The sequence below is a fragment of the Lithobates pipiens genome, unplaced genomic scaffold, assembly GCF_037356315.1.
Source record: "Lithobates pipiens isolate NorthernLeopardFrog02 unplaced genomic scaffold, aLitPip1_a1.2 Scaffold_19, whole genome shotgun sequence".
Classification (NCBI taxonomy): Eukaryota; Metazoa; Chordata; class Amphibia; order Anura; family Ranidae; genus Lithobates; species Lithobates pipiens.
In genome coordinates, this window is record NW_027507764.1 from 84,885,262 (window position 1) to 84,905,268 (window position 20,007).

Consider the following 20,007-nt stretch of genomic DNA (forward strand, 5'->3'; position numbering starts at 1 on the left):
ATGCTATGTTTTTATGCTTGTAATAAGCTGCATTTTATTGGGGGGACAGATAGTGTTGTACCTTTTTTATTTAAATCAACATTGTGGCTGTGCCGAGCAAGTGGAAAGGCTTAGATAGGATTAGATAATAACTAACTACTATCTAATAGATAGTAGTTAGTTATTAGGTTAGATTAGGTAATAAATGTAGTGGTACCTGCATAAAATAAGTTTTGAATGAGGGCAGGCAAGGCATCCAGCGTGACTCCTCCAGAATTCCTTCACTTGGGCTGACACAGGCTGAACAACGCGCTGGGGGTGACGTCAGCGCGCAGCTCGCCACCGCAGGGTGTACCAAGATGGCCGCCAGCTCCGGGGCTAGGCCGAAGCCGCGGCCCGCTCCGCGGATCACATGGTGCGGACCAACTAATTGATAATGAAAATCGTTGACAACGATTTTCATTATCGATTAATCTTTTCAGCCCTAATTGAAACAACCGCCATTTTATTCTCTAGGGTCTCTGCTTAATAAATATATATATATATATATATATATATATATATATATAATTAGTGTTTGGAGGTTCTAAGTAATTTTCTAGCAAAAAATACAGATTTTAACTTGTAAGTGACAAGTGTCAGAGAGAGGTTTAGTCTTTCAGGCCTCATGTTCACTGCTGGTAAACTGACGTTTAGGAGCAGTTGGGTGTTTTGTTTTTTTGTTTGTTTTTTCCAGCTGCTCCTGAACTCTCCTCTGTTATGTTATCAGTACATATACACAGGGTTGTTTCTAGGCAGTTGAGTTTAGAAGCATTTTTTGGAACGATCTGACATAAGATCTCGATCTTCCTGTGTAGGCTCAGGTCTTCACGCATTCACAGTAAAGATAAGATTGTTCATGATTTTGTTATCGCACGTAAATATATGTGACGGATTTTCCTGTATTCAAGTATTTTCTGTTCTTTATACAATCAATCAATAAAACTTTTTTGACAAGAAATAAATAGAAAAAAAAAAAAAAAAGATCTGCCTGTATGTGAGACACGACTGGTTTACTACGCGTTGTCCTTGACAGAAAGCGTATGTCATAAATCCATAGTCCATGGGATGACCTGACTGATCTATAGTTTCTTAGAAAACGGTATCTATGTAGCAGTCATCTTGATTATCATTCTAGTTATTGATTTGGTGGTTTTTCTATCTATGATTTTGCTTTGAAATGCCAAAAGAAAACTTGCACTCCTGCAATCTCCTAAAACCGCCCCCGGGGATGACCACTGCTCCGGTCGCAAGAGCTCATCTAGCTCAATACAAACATTAAAATTGAAGTATGAAAGTGTACTTCACCAATTTTCCACTGCTAAAGCTGGCCATATATAGGTCAGCGGATTAAATGGGGGGAAAAAAAACCTGTCCCGATTGCCCATCTATACATTCGAGGTGGATGGGGGGGGATCCTCCCCACAGTGTCATTGATTTCTGACAGCGGGCAAACCGCCACGCTTTCAGAATCCACAGATCAGCACTGCAGCCTATTGCCCTCGGTGCGGATTGAGCAGCCTTTACACAACAGGGCAGTTAAACAAAGTCGATTGGTTGAATTCTGTTCAACCACAGATGGATAGAAATTTGTTCAGTCCCTGCTGAACCAGCTGAATTGGGTCTATGTATGACCAGCTTAAGTTTATTGTGTATAGCTGGTTGTAGACAGTTAGTTTCACCTATGCTAGGGCCTAATCATAGCGGGGTGAAACATGTCATTGGGCCGGGACCTAAGGGCAAGGCCTACGTCTATAATCACCTAATGACCCCCATATGTCGCTGGACTTTTTGTGTTTGTGTTGTCTGATGGTCGACTCTCTAGTAATAGCAGTTGGAGCAGCTAACTAACCGCTCGATTGCTATTACAAGCAGTGACAGCAATGAAAAATTTCAAAGCGACAGTGTAAAAGAAAATAAATTAATAATTTGCTCACGTGCATAGGCGAACAGGTGCGTTGGTCCCGCACACACGCAAACGAGGGTCCCACATGTGAGGTATCACCACAAACGTCAGATCACGGGCAAGTAATTCTAGCTCCAGGCCTCCTTTGTAAATCCTAACCTGTAAAGAATTTTAAAGCATCACCTATGGATAGTAAAATTTACATTGTTTGTTGTCATTGCATAGTTTTATGGTTTACGAGGGAAGGGATGGTTACTGCCTGGTGACTTGGTGTCACGCATATTCGGAAAGGGGTACCACTTGTATGTGGACAATTATTACACGATCCTGCCACTATTTAGTCACTTGTTTGATCATGGAATTGGCGCATTTGGCACTGTGCTGTTTAATCGCCGGGGCTTACCCCAGCAGCTTGTACATCTTGATCCCGTATCTGGCACATTTGTTTGAATGACAAGCGGCTAGAAAACTTAATCAGGGACGACTCGTCAAAGCAGACAACTTGATTGGGAGTAGACAAAACTGCAAACTGCTGGTTGAAGTGGTTTCGAGGGGCCAAATTTTGCAGAGCCGATCATTTTCATGGTCACCCCGAGGACGACAGAGTTCATTGTCAAGGAAATGCATGAACCACAAGATCTGCTCGTATCGTGTCCTGGTCATGGAGGCAGAGAACACAGGCATATGGTGAATTGGACCAATATGACCGCAACTCACTTTTCTTTAGTTATGCCCATGAGGAGGGATAGGCCCAAAAAGGTCTTACATTTGGAGACCGCAATAGGTCTCCAATCTCTGGCAAGGGTCAACTGAAAATCATTGGGCTGGGCCTGGAGACTGATCGGTTCTAAAACGAATATGACTGTCACGGCTTCCTAGGGGGCACGCGCCCAACATAAGGTTGCTTCAACCACCCATGCCGTTCTGCCACAGTAATACTGTGGCGGCTGGTCAGGAAGAGATTCATTTTAGCTTTGTCATGTTCTATGCAAGCCTTTCTCAACCAGGGTTCCTCCAGAGGTTGCTAGGGGTTCCTTGAGCAATGAGCAACTTCTTCTCAGATGAGAAACCACTGACACCAATGATCTTTTTAGTTCTCTCTGGGGAGGCGGCTCTTCCCAATGACTGCAATGTAAGGAGCATTATTCTCGGTGACCATAGCACTAATGTACTGTGAGCTGTAGATAGTAGTAATTATTGGCACCGGTTCCCCTTATAAGGTTTAGAAAGGCTGCTCTATACTAGAGCCAAGTTCTGTGTACAGGAAAGAAGGCCCAAAGGTGCAGAGCTTTTTTTTTTTTCTTTCTTTTTTTTTTTTTTTTTTGAGGTGCAATGCCATCTATTTATGCATTTTTATTTAATTTGAATGGCATCCCAAAACATCTGTGCTCCGCAAATGGAAAATGTGGGTTGCTGTGTGCTTCAGTGAAAAACACTTTCTTGTGTTGAACCCTGTGGAATTGCAGTGCACCTCATTACACCATGAAGTATGTTGCAGCACTTGAATTACTGCATTGCAGATGTTGATGCTGCCCTCAAAAAAGAAAGAAAAAAAAAAATGCAGCAGGACATCATTTTTATGCATTGGGGTGCATTACAGTCCATTGATTTTTAAGAGGTTTGGTAATGCAGTGCGCTTCAATGCACCCCAGTGTACAAACACACTCACAATGTGGTATGGTGCATCCTGGTGTGAATGGGCCTTTTAAAGTGACACCAAACAATTTTCTCCAAAAATAATCCATGCATCTCATTGGGGTGCCCTAGAGGTGCAGAATGCAAAAAAAAAAGTGCATAACCTTTTTTTTATATCACACTGCACCATAATGCATGGTAACAAAGTACCATGCATTTTGGTGCCTGTGAATGTGTGCACATTAGCAAGGTTGGGATGCCATAAAGAATTAATGCCACTGCCATCCACCTGCAAACAGCTGCATGTTTTTGCGCATTGCAATGTGAAGCTAGCCTTAGGCCTCATATACACTGATGTTTTTAAAGCGGCTTTTTTGAGCTTTTTTTGCTGCTTAAGAAGGCAACTCCATGTTATTCAATGGGCTTATACATTAATGGCGTTTTTGAGCTGTAACAAGCATGGCCGTTTTTGTGGCAAAAAAAAAACAAGGACCAGTGCCTTCAGAGGCTCCAGCATTAGAGCAGTTTTGACGTGAACGCGCAAAAAATGCGCATTAAAGCCATACCGACGTTTTTTAGCGTCAGAGTTTCTGAGCTATACATTTTATTATATTGTGATGAGATTTTTTTTTTTTTTTTTCTAACGCTTACATTGACGCCAGAGCAAAACACTAATAAAATTTCTTTAATGCTGATTTTTTTTTTTTTTCCAGACGCTGGAACTAGCTTAACAGGCCATTTTTTTTATAACATCCGTGTGTAATGTTGCCTAATTGCTGCAGAGGGGGAAAAAATGCTGTGCAGCAGAGCTGTGCAAATTTTTAGAACTGGATAGAAATATAAATCCTTTGGCAGGTAAATCGGTTTCTTATAAGGATTTTATATTTTGTATGTAACTGCTTGCCCAGAGTTCTTCTTTAAAACGTATGGGATGCATTGTATTTTTGAAATCCTCTTCAATGACTTGTCTAGCAATGTGCCGTATACTGCAATCTTTTCCTAATGCAGTGCAGAGTAATGTTTAGGTATAAGAAATCATTACTATAAACTATTGAGGAAAAGAAAAACATTTTCTTCAAGCATTTTTCTGTTGGAAAATGCAGCACAAAGCATGATGTTTGGTGTGAAAATGTGTGGTGCCAGTTGTGACATTAGATCACTTGTGAGCTATAAATTACCTGTAGGTGACATAGAGGTCCAAGACTGCATCATAATAATGTAACTGTAAAGGATATTGGACCTACACCGAAAAGTCTCACACATCCACTTTTGTTTATTTTGCAGATTCGCATCTCTCCTATAAGGTCTGGCCTGCTCACACATTCGATGAGTGCTTTTTGGTGGTAAGTAATGAAGAGGGAAACCTTTGTACATTTTATAGCATTTTACTAAAGATCTGCATGTAAAAATGAACAGCTTAAGAGAAGTATGGCTTTTTTTTTTTTTTAACACTGAGAACCGAACAATCGAACACCACCGATCGCTCAGTTCTCACAGTTCCCCTGAGCAGAGAGCTGCTTACTGTCAGTCACAGCTCTCTGCTCTGCCCTCTCCTCACTCACTGCAGCACTGGGCTGTGTAGGGGGCAGGAGAGGCTGGCTCGCTGAGAGACTGTGCCGGTGTTCTGACAAGAAGTGCCCCCCCCATCAGATAGTCTCTGCCCCGTACTGTGCAGGCACATCGCTTGCGCAGTATGGAGGCCAAGGCGACGCTGAAAGTCTCCAAAGATGATCAGCGCCTGCGCACTTAATAGTACCTTCGGGCACGGCCTCACTTTGCTCGGAGTGCTTCGGGCACGGCTTTGCTTTGCTCTGCATATTTTTATTCTAACTCTATGTCCACTTGGATGGTGGGCCTTGAACCTGGACTCAGAGCAGAATGTACTATTAAGTGCGCAGGCGCCGTTCATCTTCGGAGACTTTCGGCGTCTCCTTTGTCCTCCGTACTGCGCAAGTGCAGTATAGGGCGGACACTATCCGATGGGGGACAGTATTCGACAAGACACCGGTCTAGGGATCTGGGCAGATCCAGACTGCATGGTTGGGATGACGCAGTGCCTGGACCGACTGTGATATCAGCAGAGAGCAGACTTCAGCCCACTCTCTGCTAAAAACGGGGCACAGGAGTGCAAAAGGAACTGAATAAACAAGCTTTGGCTCCACTACTCCTTTAAAGTATATATAAAGCCACTTAAAATGTTGGAGTTTTCCACACTTTCAGTGCTAATTATGGAGGGTGAATCTACCCAGCAGGGATACAGCAATCAGGGCTGATAGGGGGGTGCTGACTGGCCTTATGTGGGGGGGTCTGGGCACACAGGGAGTCCCAGGCAGCAGGGATGTCTGTGCGGTGTTAGGAGGGACAATTTATAGAATGATGCACTGTGCATCCTCCAGCAGCTGAAAGCCGGTTTCTCCCCCTCTCTCTCCTGCTGGCTTTCAGCTGCTGGAGGGAGAGACATAGGACAGTTCTGCAATTGTCCCTCTGCCCCATTGCACTGATCCCCCCCCCCCCCTCTCCGTACTGCCCACATCTGATTCCCCTCTGTGGGCCCGGGCCCTCATTGCCTTGCCAACTGCTGTGGGTAAACGCATATCATTTACTGTTCCCTTCCTTTTCTGCATTGGACACAGTGAGTGATTGGTACAGATCGCTCCTGTGTCCATTGATAACTGAGCATAGTAAACTGTGTTTACTATGCTTCAGTTTATGAGTGAATTGGAGCTTCTGTGTCCTGTTCATTCATCTTCAGTGCAGCTGAGGCTACAGGGAAATAAACTGAAGAATCTGTGTCCTCAATTCCTTTCTGTCTCAAAGGTGAGATGCCAGGGGTCTGTTTAGATTCCTGACATTCCATCCAAGCCCCCCTGTTGGGTAGGCTGTACGGGGCCCGGACAGCAATACAAACCAGGCAGAAGTTCTAATCCCTTACCTATACTTTAAGGTAAACCTGCCAAAAACCTGGGCTATTTAAACTAAACGGAAATCATATAACATAAATTTAGTGAAAGTATATGACAAAACAATGAGTAGATCCAGACGTTAATCAAAATTTGATTCTCCTTGTAAAAGTGGAGCTTGGTCATGCCCTTCCATGTGAAACCAATTATTACATCAAGTGAAATTGAAAACCTTGATGAGCAAAATGGGGTTTGGTAGAGCTGCCGATTCTGGGGAAAAAATGAGAATCGCTATTCTTTTGCTTAGAATAAAGATCACGATTCTCTCACGGTTCTGAAGAACTTTTTTATTTTATAGATTTACAACCCCTGAACATTAGGTTATCAAACAATATGGCAATAAAATAAGACATACCGTATATACTCGAGTATAAGCCGAGATTTTCAGCCTCTTTTTTGAGGCTGAAAGTGCCCCCCTCGGCTTATACTCGAGTCATCGCTGTCTGTCTGCCCGATCAGCGTGTCGAGCAGACAGACAGCGGCCATTCTAGGATTCAAAGGCCGCGCCTCCGTCGGTGATAGGCGGAACACTGAATTTCCCAGCAGTCTGTGTTCCGCCTATCACGGACATCCTCTCATCCTCGTCCGTAGTATGATGATGAGCGGACGTCCATGATAGGCGGACCACTGACTGCTGGGAAATTGAGTGTTCCGCCTATCACGGACATCCGATAGGCGGAACACTCAATTTCCCAGCAGTCAGTGGGAAATTGAGTGTTCCGCCTATCACCGACGGAGGCGCGGCTTTTGAATCCTAGAATGGCCGCCGACGAAGAGCTGAAGGACGGAGGCTCGGCTCGGGACGCAGGCTGGACGGGACGCAGGCTGGACGGGACGCAGGCTGGACGGGACGCAGGCTGGACGGGACGCAGGCAGGCTGGACACAGGTAGGCTGCACGGACACACACGCACACGCATGCACACACACACACACACACACACACACACACACACACACACACACACACACACACGCATGCATGCATGGACACACACACACACACACACACACACACACACACGGATGCATGGACACACACACACACACGGATGCATGGACACACACACACACACACACACACACGGATGCATGGACACACACACACACACACACACACGGATGCATGGACACACACAGGGATGGATGGACCCACAGGGATGGATGGACCCACAGGGATGGACGGACACACAGGGATGGACAGGCATGTCTCACCCTCGGCTTATACACGAGTCAATAATTTTTTCCAGTTTTTTGGGGGTAAATTGGGGGCCTCGGCTTATATTCGGGTCGGCCTATACTCGAGTATATACGGTAATACTCTTTGCTTTAACCAAATTTGAAGAAATGTAATGAAAAATAATGTAGAGTGTAAAGAAATAAAAAATTACCATTAAGTTATATTCGGGTCTTTTTTTTCTTTTTTTCCTTTTTTTTTTTTTTTCTTTTTTTAATACTCGCCAATACTACGACTTTTATGTTTACACTTCAGCTGTCAGCAATGGTACAAAGCATTGAAAAGTTAATTTACAAATGAAATGCATATAATTTTTTTTTTTTTTTATATAAAACGAGTAAATATATGTTAAAAGTGTAAAAATATTAATAAACAAAGCAAACAAAAAAGTTTCATTATTAATTGTTTATGAAAAAGAAGTAAATAAAAAAAAATAAAAATAAATCAGCAGGAAAATAAAATTTAAATGGAGGAGAATAATGAGTTAATGAGGCTGAATAGAGTAAATTAAGGGTTAATAAAGGGTCAAACAGGAACAATTTAATAAAAACCATGGTTGCTTTAAATTGACTTTATTTACAGACCAAAGTTCATCCATTTCTCTCTTTTAGCGCTAAACAATGTTGTTGATAAACTGCTCTGCACTTGTTACATGAATCGTGGAAATGTTGGATTAAGATCCTGAGGGGAGGGGGTTGAATCGATCTTTTAACGATTAATTGTGCAGCTCTAGGGTTTGGCCAAGCTTAGGTTTTACTGGCGGGTTGAGGTTTACCAATACCTTCTGCTGTCCAGAGCTTTTGATGCAGATATCTGTCTTGCAGTTTTCTCTAAAACTCTAGCCCAGGGGTGTCCAAACTTTTGATCTTCCTGGGCCACATTGGAAGGAGAGGAATTTTGTCTTGGGCTGCACATAACATAAACTAACTAGCTGATGAGCAGAAAGTCAGGCAGATCACAAGTTGATGATCACTGATATAATATACCTATCTGAGGAATAAAACTTATTTTTTTTTTAATACGGTATTTGTTATTATAAAAAGTAAAAGAGGGCAACATAAAACTAGTGCAATATCTGACACTGTTGATAACCTAAGGCAGTGATGGTGAACCTTGGCACCCCAGATGTTTTGAAACTACATTTCCCATGATGCTCATCCACTCTGCATTGTAGTGGAGCATCATGGGAAATGTAGTTCCAAAATATCTGGAGTGCCAAGGTTCGCCATCACTGACCTAAGGCATCAATATCTGGTTGGATAGATGTAGTAGCAATTCTCAAGGTGCTCATTGGATATTTTGTTCTAATTTTGCCCTTTGTGTGCTTCATCCTTGAAAATAATTGCTCATAAATATAGGTGCTGCCGAAAACTGATGACATGAATGTGGCTTGATTGGGAAGAGTCGGATATTTTTCTTTGGGAACTGAAAAGGCCAGTAAAGAGACACTGTCAAATTTTTCTCTGGCCACTAGAGCTGCACAATTAATCGCCAAGAATTGTTATCACAATCTTGACTAAAGTTTCTCACAATTCTTTCTATGCAAAGAACTCTCTCTGCTCTTCTGAAGCCACAGCCCTCAAAAGGAAGAGAAAAACTGGGCAGTCTGCCAAGAATCACAATGTTTTTTTATCAGTTGAACTTAAGTAAAAACATTGTAACAATTTTTGAATGCAATAGACTTTGTGTGTAAGTGAAAAAAGTTTAACCACTTAAACACCAAACCTTTTTCTGACATTTGTTGGTTTTACGTTAAAATCCTTTTTTTTTTTTTTAATTTATTTTTTTTTTGCTAGAAAATTACTTGGAACCCCCAAACATTTATATAATATTTTTTAGTAGACACCCTAGAGAATAAAATGGTGGTTGTTGCAATATTTCTATCACACTGTATTTGCGCAGTGGTATAATGTGAAAGATTTTACATCGCAAGACTTGTGAGAGAATCGTCATCTTTTTTTTTTATTCTGGCCAAAATGAGAAACACGATTTTTTTGCTTAGAATTGTGCAGCTCTATTGGCCACACATGTTAAAGTATAAACTCCTTTTTACAAAATAAAAAAACTCCCACAAAATCAACATTTTAAAGTTGTTGTTTTATGATGTGATGTTGAGCTGCATTTGTAGCCGCCTTAGGTTATGCAGGTTTTTTTTATTTTATTGCTGACCTATTGCAAAGATGCACTTTAGAAAAGGAAATGAGTTGAAATCTTCCCAAACATAGGAAAAAATCCTGACTTGGTTATTGGAACATGATTCCCCATTTGAAGTTTTCGGGGGAAAAAATTATTTGCTTTTGTTCCCAACAACATTTACAGTGGGGACGGAAAGTATTCAGACCCCCTTAAATTTTTCGTTCTTTGTTATATTGCAGCCATTTGCTAAAATCATTTGTTAATTTTTTTCCTTATTAATGTACACACAGCACCCCATATTGACAGAAACACACAGAATTGTTGACATTTTTTTTTTATCAAAAAAGAAAAACTGAAATATCACATGGTCCTAAGTATTCAGACCCTTTTGCTGTGACACTCATATATTTAACTCAGGTGCTGTCCATTTCTTCTGATCATCCTTGAAATGGTTCTACACCTTCATTTAAGTCCAGCTGTGTTTGATTATACTGATTGGACTTGATTAGGAAAACCACATAGCTGTCTATATAAGACCTTACAGCTCACAGTGCATGTCAGAGCAAATGAGAATCATGAGGTCAAAGGAACTGCCTGAGGAGCTCAGAAACAGAATTGTGGCAAGGCACAGATCTGGCCAAGGTTACAAAAAATTTCTGCTGCACTAAGGCCGGGTTCACACCGCTGCGATGCGGGAACGCCGCGAATCCGCGGCGTTTTCCCGCATCGCATTGCTCCCGCCGGCAGTTCACACTGCCCTATGCGGACGGCTGGGAGTGTCAATGAAATGTTAATGACACCCCCAGATCCGTCCGCATATCGCAGTGCGATCTGCCGACTCGCACAGGAATCGGATCACATGGTGTGAACCCCCATGCGATCTGATTCTGTTGCGGACCAAAAAAAGGGTCCCGTGCGAGTTTGCTGCGGGACCGATGCGAATTCAGCCATACTATCTGTATGGCTGAACTCGCATCGCTACGGAGATCGGATGTGATTTGCGGTGCGAATCACATCCGGATCTCCCCCCCCGCAGCAGTGTGAACCCAGCCTTAAGGTTCCTAAAAGCACAATGGCCTCCATAATCCTTAAATGGAAGATGTTTGGCATGACCAGAACCCTTCCTAGAGCTGGCCGCCCAGCCAAACTGAGCTATTGAGGGAGAATAGCCTTGGTGAGAGAGGTAAAGAAGAATCCAAAGATCACTGTGGCTGAGCTCCAGAGATGCAGTCGGGAGATGGGAGAAAGTTGTAGAAAGTCAACCATCACTGCAGCCCTCCACCAGTCGGGACTTTATGGCCGAGTGGCCCGACGGAAGCCTCTCCTCAGTGCAAGACACATGAAAACCTGCATGGAGTTTGCTAAAAAAAACACCCAAAGGACTCCAAGATGGTGAGAAATAAGATTCTCTGGTCTGATGAGAAAAAGATAGAACTTTTTGTCCTTAATTCTAAGCGGTATGCGTGGAGAAAAACAGGCACTGCTCATGACCTGTCCAATACAGTCCCAACAGTGAAGCATGGTGGTGGCAGCATCATGCTATGTTTTTTTTTTTTTTTTTTTTTTTTTTCAGCTGCAGGGACAGGAAGACTGGTTGCAATCGAGGGAAAGATGAATGCGGCCAAGTACAGGGATATCCTGGACAAAAACCTTCCCCAGAGTGCTCAGGACCTCAGACTGGGCCGAAGGTTTACCTTCCAACAAGACAATGACCCTAAGCACACATCTAAAATAATAGAGTGACTGTTCTTAAATGGCCCAGCCAGAGCCCTGACTTAAACACAATTGAGCATCTCTGGAGAGACCTAAAAATGGCTGCCCACATACGTTTACCATCCAACCTGACAGAACTGGAGAGGACCTGCAAGGAGGAATGACAGAGAATCTCCAAATCCGGGTGTGAAAAACTTGTATCTTTCCCAAAAAGACTCATGGCTGTATTATATCAAAAGGGGGCTTCTACTAAATACTGAGCAAAGGGTCTGAATACTTAGGACCATGTGATATTTCATTTTTTATTTTTTATTAAATCTGCAAAAATGTCAACAATTCTGTGTTTTTCTGTCAATATGGGGTGCTGTGTGTACATTGAGGAAAAAATGAACTTAAATGATTTTGGCAAATGGCTGCAATATAACAGAGTGAAAAAATTTAAGGGGGTCTGAATACCTAATGTCCCCACTGTATCTCCAGGTCAAATATCCAGACTAGAACTACAAAGGCCTGGAAGATTCTAATTTGCCCCTGATGTACCCCAAACGAAAGGGAAGAATGAATCCCCCAAATGTTGTAAGTCATTTCCTGTGTGTTTATATTCAGCAGGTCCCAGTCTAGGTTTCTCCACTCGTCACAAGTGACATGCTGCTGCAGTAAGACCAATAGTGAAGCCAAATATAAAGACCCATTCAAACTAGGGAGCAGCGATCTGAAGAATCTCTATGAAGACATCAAAAAGGTGATTTGCTGGCGTTCTGCTTCATCTCCTCAATCCAATTGCGGTAAACTGTTATGAAGGTGATATTTGATCATATGACAGCATGGTGGCTCAGTGGATCCCCTGTGACACTGATGTCCTGTGCTTGACCCAATCAGGAACACGGATTTTCTGTGTTCAAGTTTTATGGTAGGTTAGTGTATGTGTTTGTGTGTTGGTATGACACCCTGTTCACACTGAATGCGGCTTTGAAATCACGCTATTTAGCACCATTTAAAAGTCGCAGATCAGTGTGATTTCATGTGTGGCTTGCTGACATCTGTGCAACTTCATGATGACAGATGCAGGCCTGTCTTATAGCATCATGGGCCCCTGGGCAAACTAATGCACTGGGGACCCAACTATCCCTCCCCAAGTTGCGCACCTACTCTCAAGAATTAAAGTATAAATAGACAATAGAATTAAACATATAATTATTAGTACTTTTAATAAAATCAATTTGAAACAATAAAAAAGGCAGAAAGGAAAATTAGAGGTGGTTCAGGAGGGCACAATACATAGATAAGGAGGGAACAGTACAGGTTTTGGAACGTGGCCACCCCAGGACAGCTTAGTGAAAAGTGTGACAGTCCCAGCAAATCTGGGACAATTGCAAGTACGTTTTATAATCCAAGATTATCATGGGGCCTCTGTGCAGAGCCCAGGCATTAAGACGGTCCTGGACAGATGTCTATGCAAATAGCACATGAAATCGACAAAAATAGTGCAGGAAACTTTTTCAAATTGGTGCAAGTCGGAATCGCGCCAATTTGAACGGTTCCATAGGCACAAATAGGGTGCGACTTGTCATGAAATTTTAAACTGTCAGATTGCATGAATAAGTCACACCAGTGTGAATGGGGACTAACTGTCAAAGGGACATTAGAGTAGAGCTGCATGATGGTTAAGAATCAAGATTCCCCCCCCACGAGCTTAACAAAGCATTTTCCCAATTTTTTTTTTTATTTTAATGCAGAGAATTCTCTACTCAAGCCGACAGCTGTCAAAAAAAAGAAAAAGAAAACAGGCAGTCTGCCAAGTATCACAACATTCCTCAGCTGCTGAGCTAACTATAAACATTGTAACATTTTGTCCTTTAAATCAAATGAATGAATTTTGGTCTGTAAATGAGGGAAGTTTACCCACTTAAAGTGGTTGTAAACCCTTACAAACCACTTTGACCTACAGGTAAGCCTAGATTAAGGCTTACCTGTAGGTCCAAGAAATATCTCCTAAACCTATACGATTTAGGATATACCGTATTTTTCCGTGTATAAGACGCCCCCATGTATAAGACGCCCCCCACTTTTGCAACCAAGAATTAAGAAATCCATATTTTAAACAGGTAAAACAGAACACAGTTTTATTTAGTAATTAAAGTTTACATACCAGTATATTATGCATCATATCACTTTATTCAACCTCTGTTGCATCAATGTTCTCTTCTTCATCACTAGTTCCAGACAGAATTTCTTCAACTTCTTTTGCATCACTGCTGTCTTCTGAGTCACTGTCTAAATATGTGAGATCATCCTCAGTTCCGTCCATTTCATTGCTGATTCCACATTTCTTGAAGGACTTCACAATCACCTCTTGTTTGACGCCATGCCATGAGTTTAGGACCCAATTGCAGACCTCGGTAATGGTTGGTTTTTTCACTCTTCCTGCCGGGGTCAAGTTATCACCTGCTTTTTGCATCCATCTGCTCCATTCTTCTCTCATCAGGACCTTAAATGGCTTGTTGATTGAAACATCGAGTGGCTGTAGCTGACCTGTAAGTCCACCAGGAATAACTGCTAGGTGTGTTCGCAAATCTGATGCAACCCTTTTAGTCTTTTCTGTTAAATGTGCTCGGAATTGATCAAAGACAAGCAGAGCTGGCTTCTTTAAGAGCCCTCCAGGTCTTCTGGACCAAACCTTTGCAAACCAAATGGCCATAATGTCTTCATTCATCCATCCCTTCTCTTGAACTTGCACAATAATGCCAGGTGGTATGGTCTCTTTAGGATAGGTTTTCCTCTTGAAAATAAGCATAGGAGGCAGTTTAGTACCATCTGCACAGCATGAAAGCACTGCAGTATAGTGTGTCTTTTCATGGCCACTTGTTTTTATTGGCACTGTTTTGATTCCTTTCACATCAACAGTTCTGTTGGAAGGCACATCAAAATTGAGAGGGACCTCATCCATGTTTGCAATCTGACTTGGTTCAAAATCATATTTTTTCCGAAGTTTTATGACATAGGAGTGAAACTGTTGGATTTTATCCTCGTAAACTGGTGGCATTTTCTGAGCTAACTTTGTTCGTGTTCTCATGGCCAGCCCTTCTCTCCTCATGAAATTGAAGCACCATTTTGCCTTTCCTGTAAAATCAACAATGTTCATTTCGCCTGCAAACATTCTTGCCTGACATTGAACAAGTTTGGTTGACACACATAAGCCACTCTGGCGCTGCTCCAAAATCCAAGTTTTAAGCCTCTGCTCCAAATTTGGCCATTTTGCTGGTTTTCCCCTTAAGGCCTTCTTCTTTTTTGGCATCTTAAGGAGTTGCTCTTCCTGTTTTCTCCACTGTCTGATCATACTCTCAGTGGGGGGAGGTCCAAACTGTCTCTCTGCAGCTCTATTCCCATGCTCTTTTGCATAGCTAACTACAGTGAGTTTGAATTTTGCAGAATAAGACAGTCTCTTACTTTTATTACCGGTATTCTGTGACATCTTGGGCTCAAAACGCTCCGCTCTCTGCATCTGCGCAGTCTCCACGTCGAACGGGATCGCATCTGCGCACTCTCCACCTCCGCCTCTACCTCCAGCTGACGTCACTAGCATACAGCTCGTGATTGGAGGAAGCCGTTCGTAAGCTACGCACTATCTACGCACCCGCGCGGCTCTCTCCCAGGCTGACTGACCGTGTATAAGACGCTGCTCGTATTTCAGCCTAACAATTTAAGGATAAAGTAGCGTCTTATACACGGAAAAATACGGTATTTGCCCGAAGACATGCACCGTTGTCTATGGCGCATGCGCTGTAGACAGCGGCGCGCAGGCGCACTGAGCGTGGCATCGTCGATGACGAAGATGCCGCGCGTCTCGGCCGATTGACAGCGGCGGAGCTGTGAGACCCCACGAGAAGATGGATGCGCCAGACTATAGGGGACAGTGGTGACTTTGCTGGCTCCTGTGTCAGGTAAGTCATTGGCGATGCATAGTAGTCCATTATGCTTTGCCTTTGCAGGGAATGAAAGAGGAAGTAAACTCATCAGGGTTTACTTCCTCTTTAACCACTTTCAGACCGGACCATTTTGCTGGTCAAAGACCAGACCACTTTTTGCGATTCGGCACTGCGTCGCTTTAACTGACAATTGCGCGGTCATGCGACATGGCTCCCAAACAAAATTGACGTCCTTTTTTTCCCACAAATAGAGCTTTCTTTTGGTGGTATTTGATCACCCCTGCGGTTTTTATTTTTTGCGCTATAAACAAAAATAGAGCGACAATTTTGAAAAAAACACATTATTTTTTACTTTTTGTTATAATAAATATTCCCCAAAAATATATAAAAAAACATTTTTTTCCCTCAGTTTAGGCCGATACGTATTCTTCTACATATTTTTGGTAAAAAAAATCGCAATAAGCGATTATTGATTGGTTTGCGCAAAAGTTATAGCGTTTACAAAATAGGGATAGTTTTATAGCATTTTTATTAATTTTTTATTATTTTATTTTTTTACTAGTAATGGCGGCGATGAGCGATTTTTTTTTATTGTGACTGCGACATTGTGGGGGACCCATCGGACATTTTTGACACATTTTTGGGACCATTGTCATTTATACATTAATCATTGCTATATAAATGCAGTGATTCCTGTGTAAATGACACTGGCAGTGAAGGGGTTAACCAGTGGGTGGCAGTGTAGGGGTTAAGTGTTACTAGGGGCGTGTTACTAACTGTGGGGGGGTTGGGCTTTCATTTAGTGAACACTGATCTCTGCTCCAATCACATGGAGCAGAGATCAGCGTCACTAGTTGCTAGGCAGAATGAAGAAATGTTGTTTACAACGGCATTTCTTCATTCGGCCGCTCCGTGAGACGATCGCGAGGATGCCCACGACGATCGAGTCCGCGGGTCCCGCGACCGGACTCACGGGGGTCCCGACCAGCGCGGAAGGGCGACAAATTTAAAGGGACGTACATGTACGCCCATTTTCCTGCCCAAGTGGTTAAAGACGAAACTTTTTTCTGACACTTGTTGGTTTCAAGTTGAAATCATATTTTTTTGTTAGAAAATTACTTAGAACCCCCAAATAAATAATAAAAAAATATATATTTTCGCAGAGATCCTAGAGAATAAAATGGTGGTTGTTGCAATATTTTATGTCGCACTGTATTTGTGCAGCTGTCTTTCAAATGCAGATTTTTGGGGGGAAAAATACTTTAGTGATTTTTCTTTAAAAAAACGAAACCGTAAAGTTAGCCCAGTTTTTGTATAATGTGAAAGATGATGTTACGCCGCGAGAATCGCAATCTATATTCTACACACAAAAAATAGTGATTCTCATTTTGGCCAGAATCATGGAGCTCTACATTAGAGTGGTAAGATTTTTTTTTTTACAAGACAAGAGGCTGGCATGAATGGTTTGTTATACTTTGCAGATTTTGTAGGAAATGTAAATGCCCAATACAATGTCACTAAAATCAAAGAAAGATTCTTAGATTATTTTTTGTGTTGGTGATGATTGAGTGGGTTTGCAAAATCGAGTCCGAGGAGAATACACGGCTCATTGATCATTATTGCAATGATTCTGGAATTGTGTGATTCTTCCTAGACCCAGGCAGATTTGCCCGCTGGCATTTAGACCAAGAACAAACATATCAGCAAATCTTCTTTGCTCATCACTACCCATGGTGTAGTTCTATCCTGCAGAAATGTATTACATTTTAGAATGAGATCTAATTTGTCTATTTGGTAGGCATCTCTCCATCCTCTTAAAGAGGAACTGCAGTCTGCTCACATGTAATAAAAAACATCTTTGCCATTCTGAAGTTTCCCTCCAACCACTTTGCATATTATTTTATATATACTGTGATTCTGTACTTGCCAAATATGCTGCAGAAATCTCCTTCCACTAAGTCTGGCTGCATCCATTTTAACTGTGGGCAGCTGAAGCTGCTGCCTGTTCGCTTCCTGGATTTACACAGAGGCACACCTCCAGCACCGCAGCTCTCATTGGCCCTCTTATGACTCATCCCTCCTCCCTTCTTGGCAAACTGTCAGAGAGAGAGAGAGCTGTGCATGTCATAAGCCTAGGCTTTTTACCAGACAAGAAACAGGAAGTGGGCTCTATAAGGTATTTACTGGCAGAAAATAAAAATGTTTTACTATCCAAAGTTAAAATGGGGCAGAAGATTTTATAAATGGAAAGTTGAAAAAAATGACTGAAGGTCCACTTTAAGATCTATTCTCTTGTCGAGTATAGGAGCTGATCATAACAACCCAGGAGCTGAAGGACATGTGCGAGTATTATTTTGATGGGAAAGGGAAAGCATTGAGACCGATGCTGGTTGTGTTAATGGCACGAGCGTGTAACGCACATCATAATAATTGTCGGTAAGTTAATAATTCGCTGTTTTAAATGGCTTTGTGTTTGTTTTGGGGTTCGTTCACATAGGGCATGACAAATTTGCTATGAATCTAGGGTAGAAGAGTGGTTTGCAACCTCAATAGATATTGACAATGGGCTTTAAGATTACAGGTAACATTAGGTCACAGCAACAATCATGATTATGGATCAGAAAAAGTATTTGACATGAGAAAAACTGATCTAATGCACAGTTGTACTTTTACAAAGTTTCTTGCCTTGTATATAAGTGTAGCGGTACCCCCGCAGGGGCTGCTAAGTGTTGTGGTTTCTCTGTCACCCTGCCCAGCCCTGCATTCACTCTTAGACGCTCCGAGACATAAAGCAGTCAGTGAACTTATTGAGGGGAATAACTTAGATGGGGATAGGGGATATGGAATGCCCAGCGTGGACAATCGGCAATTGATTTTGGGACAACTATGTACACCTTCCTGTACATAATCCTTCAGCTTCCTCCTGCACACTCTTGCTTGAAGTCTATCACTCAGACTGTTACTTCTAGTCACCTGCAGCACATCACTTGGTTCCCAGGATCAGTTAGCACATATTGTTGGTTAGGCCTGACACTTGCTCAGTCAGGCCTCAGTAACTGCCCTTTGCAGGCTGGGACTGCAGGCCCCGATGGTGTAGCAGAGATGAATGATAGAAAGTCCTTGTGCTAGCTGTCCTATCCCAGTCCTCCCTGGCGTGCCTCCCCAGTCCTTCTGAATATGCCTCACCAGCCCTCCTGGCTGCTACCAGTTGTCCTCCCTGGAGTCTCTCAGCAGTGCACTCCACTGTCCTCACCTTGCTCTCTCTTGTGCCTCCAGTCGGTCCAGGACCTTTTCACGTATTCTTGAAAGTGGTCCCGACTGCACCCGAGCCAAAGCCCAAGGTCACCCAAGAAAGTCCCTGACAGCCTCGGCACTCTCACACTCCAGCTCTTCCACCCGACAACTCCCCCCACCCCTAGGGTTGACCCTGGGTATTTGAGGAGGCCTGCCCCCTGCCAATCCATGTTGGGGATTGGTCAGGGCTTAGGGTTGCTACCTGTCCGGACAGTCTGGGTTTTGAATTATTTTAATGTGTCCGCATTTGTCTGCTCGGAACCCAGAAACATGATTCAGACCGGACTATGGCAGCAGGGGGCTGAGTAAGGAATGGAACTAATTATTGCTCATTGTGCTGCAACTGAGTAATTCTTGTGCAGCGGCTCCCGACAATTAAATGAAGTCCCAGCCCCGTCTATATCAATATGCAGAGGCATGTAATTGCAGAGAACTGCAGCACAAAGATTACTCCACTGGGACTATTTGATTTTCGGGTACAGGTGGAGTAATCCTTGTGCTGCGATTCCTGACAATTACGTGCCCCAACAGATTGCTATAGACGTGGACGTCGGGACCACTGCATAAGGATTACTCTGCTGCTGAGCATTAAAGCGGAGTTGCGCGTAAAAAAAATGGAAAATAAAAGCTGCTGACTTTTTAAAATAACGACACCTACCTGTCCAGGGCACCCACACTGTCCTCACCCGAAGCCGACCTATCCCTCAGCTCCGGGTGGAGGCGCTGGCACTGCTAATAAGGGAATTGGGAAGTAAAGCCTTGCGGCCTCACAGCCTGGTTCCCTACTGCGCATGCAGAAGTCATGCTGCGTGTTCTGAGTGGTCCCTGCTCTGCTGTCTTCTGGGACCTTTGTGTCTCCCAGAAGACAGCGGGGGGGGGGGGAGGAGGGAGGGTCCGGACATGGGGTAGATCGCCGTGGATACTGCAGCAATCTTTCACCAGAAGTGGGAGCAAATACCTTTTTTTTTTTTTTTTTAGACAAGTATCTGCTCCCCCCTGAAAGGTGCCAAATGTGACACCTGAGGGGGGGAGGAATCCGAACAGCGGAAGTTCAATTTTTTGGGTGTAACTCTCCTTTTAACTAACTACTCCTGGTAAGCTGCCTCAATAACTTCAGCATCCTTTTGTTACTTTTGTGCAGACTAGTCCCTTGGTTTGTTTACAATGGTTCCCTGGAGGAGAGG

General features: G+C 43.0%; 1 protein-coding gene across 4 annotated transcripts in view; it reads left to right on the forward strand.

Annotated features, from left to right (window-relative positions):
- PDSS1 (decaprenyl diphosphate synthase subunit 1) overlaps positions 1-20,007 on the forward strand; it is a 49,572-nt gene that overhangs the window by 9,434 nt on the left and 20,131 nt on the right. Inside the window, exons 2-4 of one of the 4 annotated variants that reach the window (XM_077491017.1) lie at positions 4,844-4,902; positions 12,210-12,345; positions 17,835-17,965. In XM_077491017.1, coding sequence (XP_077347143.1) covers positions 4,844-4,902; positions 12,210-12,345; positions 17,835-17,965 — 326 coding nt within the window. Of the gene's footprint in view, positions 1-4,843; positions 4,903-9,122; positions 9,188-12,209; positions 12,346-17,834; positions 17,966-20,007 lie in introns of those variants that run through there. The other 3 variants (XM_077491018.1, XM_077491019.1, XM_077491020.1) reach the window with 3 other exon arrangements.